Source organism: Solanum stenotomum, unplaced genomic scaffold (assembly GCF_019186545.1).
Source record: "Solanum stenotomum isolate F172 unplaced genomic scaffold, ASM1918654v1 scaffold20129, whole genome shotgun sequence".
NCBI lineage: Eukaryota > Viridiplantae > Streptophyta > Magnoliopsida > Solanales > Solanaceae > Solanum > Solanum stenotomum.
The window spans coordinates 880-7797 of NW_026025886.1; the positions used below are offsets into that span (position 1 = coordinate 880).

The window sequence follows — 6918 nt, forward strand, 5'->3', positions numbered from 1 at the left end:
TCCATTAATAACACTCCCGACTTTCACCACCATCAACCTCACTAGTCACTCCCACAACTCCGCCGCCCCCAATTATTACGACGCTCTTCTTCCTTATTTCTCCGACGACTTCACAAATAACCTCTGCATTTCCGTAAGCAAAACTCTTTTGCTGGCATTTCAAACAATTGTCGTCTTTGCTATGTTTGTCACTATAAATTTCCCACTTTTTCAAAAAATTCTTAAAAAAATATATATATTGAATTGATTCTTGGAATTTGACTTTCTTCCATAGATAAGAATCAAATTTCATTAAGTGATTTCGATTAACTTGTCAGTTAGGTATTTGACCAACTAATTTGAAACTTAAATTTGAAGCTTCTGGATGTAAATCTTACTAAAAGGTAAGATTTCAACTTCAAATTTGTAATTTCAGTTTCTTACAAATTAATTAAAACACAGTAACTTATATGGTTATATTTTATTTTTAAAAAATTCATAATTCCAAAGTTTGCATACATGTGCAGACACTCAGTTATGTTTTAGACTCTATCTGTAATTGAATTCTAAAGAGTTCTTATGGTCAGTAACGTTTTAGTCATAAAACGTGATTGTGAGTAACAAATTAATAAAACGTATTTAACAGTAACGTTTTAGGTCTGTTTATCCTGTCAAGTTTTTGTCTTTTTGCTATTGTTTTTTTTTAAATAAAATAATACCTAAAACATTACTGTCAAATACGTTTATTCTAGTTTTGTAAAATCTCAAAAACACATTATTTTGGTGAATTAGTTTATATAATGACTTACTTTGGTAAAAAATTCCATAAGTTGAGTAGCCACTTTCAAAAAAAAAAAAAAAAGACCTGGTCAAAACCACACAAGGGAAAAGTATATATATATATATATATATATAAAATATATATTTAATTAGTGGGACACAATTGAAGAAACTAAGAGGAAAAAGATAGGAAAGAAGAGGGGTGGTTAGTGCACAAAACTTTTAGAGCTATATATAAGTTGCCAAGACAGATGAACACATAATTCAGTCAGCAATTGCTTCTCCATTCTAATAATTAGCAAACAAAAAACAACACTTGCTATAAATTTGTGTTTCACAAGAATGGGTAGCCTTTCACTTGAAATGGTACGTACTCTTCATATGCTACATGTACAAACATCTCTATAAATTAAAACAATTCACATTTTATTCATTAATCCAAAAGCTTTGTTTACAAAATTTTGTTGTCCCTCCCCAAATATTAATTATTGAAATCTCATAACAAATATATTGATTTGTACGACCTCCTTTTCAGATAAGATATGTTTTTATTCACCTAATTATATTATGATACTTGACAGGATTTTGAGCTATCAGCGATGACACTGAGAAGTTTAGCACGACGAAGATTATTGTTTCCGAATGTGAACAACAAGAAACAAAAGGTGGAACAATCAGGCGCAGGGCCAAGGAAGAACTTACAACTTGAAGTGTTGGAACCTGGTTTGAAGAATGATGGTCCTTCTTTGGACAATATCTTGGTCAATTATTTGGACACACTTACACAACGAGTCAATTTTCATTTAGGTTATCCAGTCAACATATGTTATGACCACTATGCATCTTTAGCACCACTTTTGCAGTTTCACCTAAACAATTGTGGTGATCCTTTCCTTCAAAACACTGTCGATTTCCATTCTAAAGACTTTGAAGTGGCTGTTTTGGATTGGTTTGCACAACTCTGGGAAATTGAAAAGGATCAATACTGGGGATATGTTACCAATGGTGGCACCGAAGGCAATCTCCATGGTATTTTGTTAGGGTAAGTTCATATATTCACACAATTAGTATATAAAATATAATAACTTCTATTAATGTTTCGGTGCTCATAAATTTCTTAACATTATTTGTGTAGGCGAGAGCTACTTCCTGATGGAATATTATATGCATCAAAAGACTCTCACTACTCAGTTTTCAAAGCTGCAAGAATGTACAAAATGGATTCAGAAACAATCAACACATTAGTGAATGGAGAGATGGATTATTCAGATTTAAGAGCAAAGTTGCTTCAAAATAAGGACAAACCAGCAATTATAAATGTCACAATTGGTATGTATTTACTTCAACCTCTATCATTTTTCTTTCTTCTATTATGAAGTAATTAGTCCTCTTACGACTTTTCCCTTTATGGTTCTTTTAACTATATAGGAACTACCTTTAAAGGAGCTATTGATGATGTTGATGTTATTCTTGAAACACTCAAAGATTGTGGCTATTCACAAGATAGGTTTTACATCCACTGTGATGCTGCACTATGTGGTCTTATGACCCCTTTTATTAACAATGTGAGTTTCACTTCTTACTTCTAATTACAATTTCTTGTGTAATTTTGAAAGCAACATTCTAATTATTCTTTGTGCAATTTGAACAGATGATTAGTTTCAAGAAGCCAATTGGAAGTGTCACAATTTCTGGACACAAGTTCTTAGGATGTCCAATGCCTTGTGGTGTCCAAATAACAAGAAAAAGCTACATCAATAATCTCTCAACAAATGTGGAGTACATAGCTTCTGTGGATGCCACTATTTCTGGTAGTCGTAACGGTTTAACTCCAATTTTCTTGTGGTATAGCTTGAGCGCAAAAGGTCAAATTGGTCTACAAAAGGATGTTAAAAGATGTCTCGACAATGCTAAATATTTGAAAGATCATCTTCAAAAAGTAGGGATAAGTGTCATGCTGAATGAGCTTAGCATCATAGTTGTACTTGAAAGGCCTCGTGACCATGAATTTGTTCATCGTTGGCAACTTTCATGTGTCAAAGACATGGCACATGTTATTGTTATGCCAGGCATCACACGAGAAATGCTTGACAGTTTCATCAGTGAATTAGTGCAACAAAGAAAACAATGGTACAAAGATGGAAAAGCGGAGGCTCTTTGTGTTGCAGATGGCATTGGTACTCAAAATTGTGCATGCTCCTATCATAAGATTGACTACATTAGTCCTTAGAAGGCAGAGAAGACGAGATCATCCAGTAATTTAATTTGTTGCAAAAAGATGGCATTTTGTAACTCTTTACTACTACATTCTTTTATTTACAACATTGAAAATCAATTGTATACATGATTTATTGTACTACTGGATGACATATTTAACTGAACATTTTTTAATGAAAAAGTTAACACTCTTTTATGATCTTTGCATAACATCAGTTTACTGTTAATTTGTGATTAAAATAAGATTATGAATGAAGGGAACTGACTGCTGAGATGTACATGAATACACCTAAATATTGTTGGTCCAAATATATATATATACAGACATACTTGGAAGTTAGAATGTTGTAAGTAAAAGCAAGTACTAATTTGTTTTGCTGTCTGTATAGACTATAGTCGTTGCAGGTTTAAATTAAATTTTGTTTAATATAAATGGTGAGTGGTTCAAACACGGACAATTCCAGAAAAATTACAATACAACATGTAATTACTTGGCTAGCATATATGGAGAAAAATGCATAGTCTTCACTCTTCATGATTCCAGGTTCGTTTACAGTGAGATCGTTGGTAGGCTCAAAAGTTCACTTCAATCCCATTTAATTACACTATTTGTTTTTCAAATGGACTGATCTTTAATTTTTGTCCTTAGAAATTAAATTTATGTCTAGTGAGGCATAAATTCTTTAGACACGAGACATAACTTTAGAATATTATGGAGTTAATATCTCAAAAGGTCTCTTAACTTTAAGAATTTATCTAGCAAAGTCATTAAACTTTATTTTGTATCAATAAATCACTCAACTTAGCCATTTATATCAATAAAATCACTCAACTTAGATATTTATATCAATAAAATCACTCAACCACATTTATTATTAAAATAAATTTGATATGACAAAATAATTATTTTTATACTATATTAATGATTGAATAATAAATAAAGGAGTCAAAATTCTTCATTTATAGATAGGAGTTGCCTCCATATATTCTTTGCTGCTACTTTCTCCGTCAACGTCTACCATGGTCTCTCTTGGCAGACCGTCAATCAGTAACCCGTAAACCTCTCTTCCTCATTCAATTTAAACGGAAGATAATATCTTTTTTTTTATAAAGAAGATCACTTTTTATTCATTTGATGTTCGCTAATATAAAAGAGATAAACACATAAAGAAATTAAGATTTATTCAATGTTTATTATATGAATATAAAAAATCATTTTAGTTTTACATATATATTTTTCAATGAATCTTGTACGGTATCCTGATGACATCCCTAATTATGCAGGTATAAACTAAAAATATGATTTCGATGCAGTAGTAATTATGCAGGTTTAAACCCCTTTACGGTATCTCTGTATAATGATGTAGTAGTAGTTTTAAGTCATTTGCTTATTATTTTAATTATGATGAACATGACAATGGCAATGCCAATAATTTATTTTTAATTTGTCATGTTAAATTTATTGTAATGATGATTTTTATTAAGTGATTTTGTTGATATAATGAACTAAGTTGAGTGATTTTATTGATATAAAATAAATTTTAATGACTTTATTAGATAAATTCTTTAAGTTGAGTGACCTTTTGAGATATTAACTCAATATTATGATGCAAAATACAATATTTGCCTCTTATGCAATTTTTAAGTGCTCTCTGTTTTGGAATTCTAGCATACTTAAACCTTGTAAGTTGTAATATCCATTTTTTTTTTTTAAGTTTGGAAATTTCAGTTGTTTGAATTAGCAAGCGTTCATCAATAATAATTTGAATTAGGTTCCACCGTGTTTAGCGGCAAATAGAGTTCGGTTGAGATGATCATGGAGAAAGGATAAGTAGATAGTCTATATCTAAAGTTGATTGATTTTAAAATGATTAGGCTAACAAAAATTTATAAATTTTGGGCATGCCTGGTCTTGAAATCATGAATTTTCGAATACAATTAATCACAAATTTAAAATCCAAAATTATTAAAAACTAAATCTAAAAGCTAAACCTTAATTCAACTAAAAAATTCAAATTCTAATTTTACTTAAACTATTCCAAATTTGTGACAGAATAAAAAAGTATTCATGTTTAACATGTTATTAATAACACATTTATATGAGTATAACATTTTAAAATTATAATTGGTGTGAACAAAGTTAAAAATAGACCAATTGAAAGGTTAACTTGTGTCTTTCAAAAGCTCCAACTACTTTGGTTCCTAATTATTGACATTTGGAGTGAAGTAGCTACATTCCACTTTCTTGGATTCAGACAAAGAATCCACTCACTAATCAGTAGCATTATAGTGACTGCAAAATACATTAGTACTCGTTTGACTATAAGGAATTATTTATACTCTGTCCCTATTTACTGGTTCATTTTTTACTTGATACACTTATTAAGAAAATAATAATTAACATGTTAAATTTATCTTTTTATTACTATTAATTGATAAAATTCTAAAATCAATTTACTCATTAAAGAGGTTCTACTTTTTTCAAAAACATTAACTCTCTAAATAAATTGAGGGTATAATTGGTATCAAGTATTGTATTTTCTTGATTTGTAAAAAATGACAAGTAAAAAGTCAAAATTGGACAAATAAAAAGGGACAAAGGGAGTATTTCTTTGGAATATTTTTACTTTATTTGAAAATCAGTGTTTGGTCATAAAAATTCTAAATTCAACTTAAAATTGTATTTCAAATTCAAAAAACAACTTTATAATGTGTTTTCCAGATAACTTTTCATTTTTGAAGTTATATTTAAGTATATTCAAATATGAACATTATTTCAAATATTTTTGCAAAATATATATAGTAATCTGGCAAAGGTTAATGAAGTTTACTTATCAATGAGCAAAATAAGGGGTATAATAGAATATAGATGATTGAATTGTGTGTGTACTTGAAAATAAAAGTAATATCCCAAGTATTATTTTGTACGTCTTTAATGTGCCTTTTTCTTTTACTCGCACGCGTTTAATTTAATTTATTTGAATATTGTCTTGTTATTAATCTCACCTACCCATCATTCATAATAATATTTTCTAGTAAGTTGAGTAGTCACTTTCTAAGAATGGCTTGGTCAAGACCGCACAGGGGAAAAGTTCATTTGCAATATATATAATATACTTAATTGGAACTTTAGAAAAAGCAATTGTGGGATACACAATTGAAGAAACTAAGAGGAAAAAGAGAGGAAATTAAAGGGGTGCACAAAACCTTCAACTTGTAAGGCCTATATATAAGTATCCCAAACATATGAACAAAATGCACTCAGCAATTGTTTCTCCTTTATTCTAACCAAACAAAAAATACTTACTATAAATTTGTGTTTCACAATATATAATGGGTAGCCTCTCACTGGAAATGGTACGTACTCTTCATGTTTATTCCATGCACAAACATCTCCACTACTTAAACAACTCACACTTTGTTCATTCCAAAATCTTGTTTGTAATATTATTGAAATTATCTCTCACGATTTTGTACGACCTCCTCGTTAGACAAAATATGTTTTTATTTATTTAATTGGATTATCATGATTCTTGACAGGATTTTGAGCCATTACCCATGACACCCAGAAGTTTAGCGATGACACCCAGAAGTTTAGCACGGCGAAGATTGTTTCCGAATGTGGAGAACAAGAAACAGCAGGTGGCACCACCAGGCGCAGGGCCAAGGAAGAACTTACAACTTGAGGTGATGGAGCCTGGCTTCAAGAATGATGGTCCTTCTTTGGACACTATCTTGGTCAATTATTTGGACACACTTACCCAACGAGTCAATTTTCATTTAGGTTATCCGGTCAACATATGTTATGATCACTATGCAACTTTAGCACCACTTTTACAGTTTCACCTAAACAATTGTGGTGATCCTTTCCTTCAAAACACTGTCGATTTCCATTCTAAAGACTTCGAAGTAGCAGTTTTGGATTGGTTTGCACAACTGTGG

At 30.5% G+C, this 6918-nt stretch overlaps 2 protein-coding genes across 2 annotated transcripts in view; both read left to right on the forward strand.

The window, feature by feature from the left end:
- The first annotated feature begins 1041 nt into the window (after positions 1-1041).
- LOC125850891 (histidine decarboxylase-like) lies at positions 1042-3140 on the forward strand. The gene is made up of 5 exons (XM_049530724.1): positions 1042-1125; positions 1341-1801; positions 1895-2088; positions 2188-2324; positions 2411-3140. The coding sequence occupies exons 1-5, from the start codon at positions 1102-1104 to the stop codon at positions 2987-2989; spliced, it is 1395 nt and encodes a 464-aa protein (XP_049386681.1). The 5' UTR covers positions 1042-1101; the 3' UTR covers positions 2990-3140.
- A 3089-nt stretch (positions 3141-6229) lies between these two features.
- The window catches only part of LOC125850893 (histidine decarboxylase-like), a 1032-nt gene continuing 343 nt past the window's right edge, over positions 6230-6918 (forward strand). The window contains exons 1-2 of the mRNA XM_049530726.1: positions 6230-6333; positions 6517-6914. Coding sequence (XP_049386683.1) covers positions 6310-6333; positions 6517-6914 — 422 coding nt within the window. The 5' untranslated portion in view covers positions 6230-6309. The remainder of the gene's footprint in view (positions 6334-6516; positions 6915-6918) is intronic.

Bases quoted from the DNA above. Each gene is read 5' to 3' on its own strand.
- LOC125850891 (XM_049530724.1), top strand. From the start codon at position 1,102: ATGGGTAGCCTTTCACTTGAAATG. The intron at 1,126-1,340 runs GTACGTACTCTT...GATACTTGACAG, and splicing joins GTAGCCTTTCACTTGAAATG to GATTTTGAGCTATCAGCGAT. The intron at 2,089-2,187 runs GTATGTATTTAC...TTAACTATATAG, and splicing joins AATTATAAATGTCACAATTG to GAACTACCTTTAAAGGAGCT.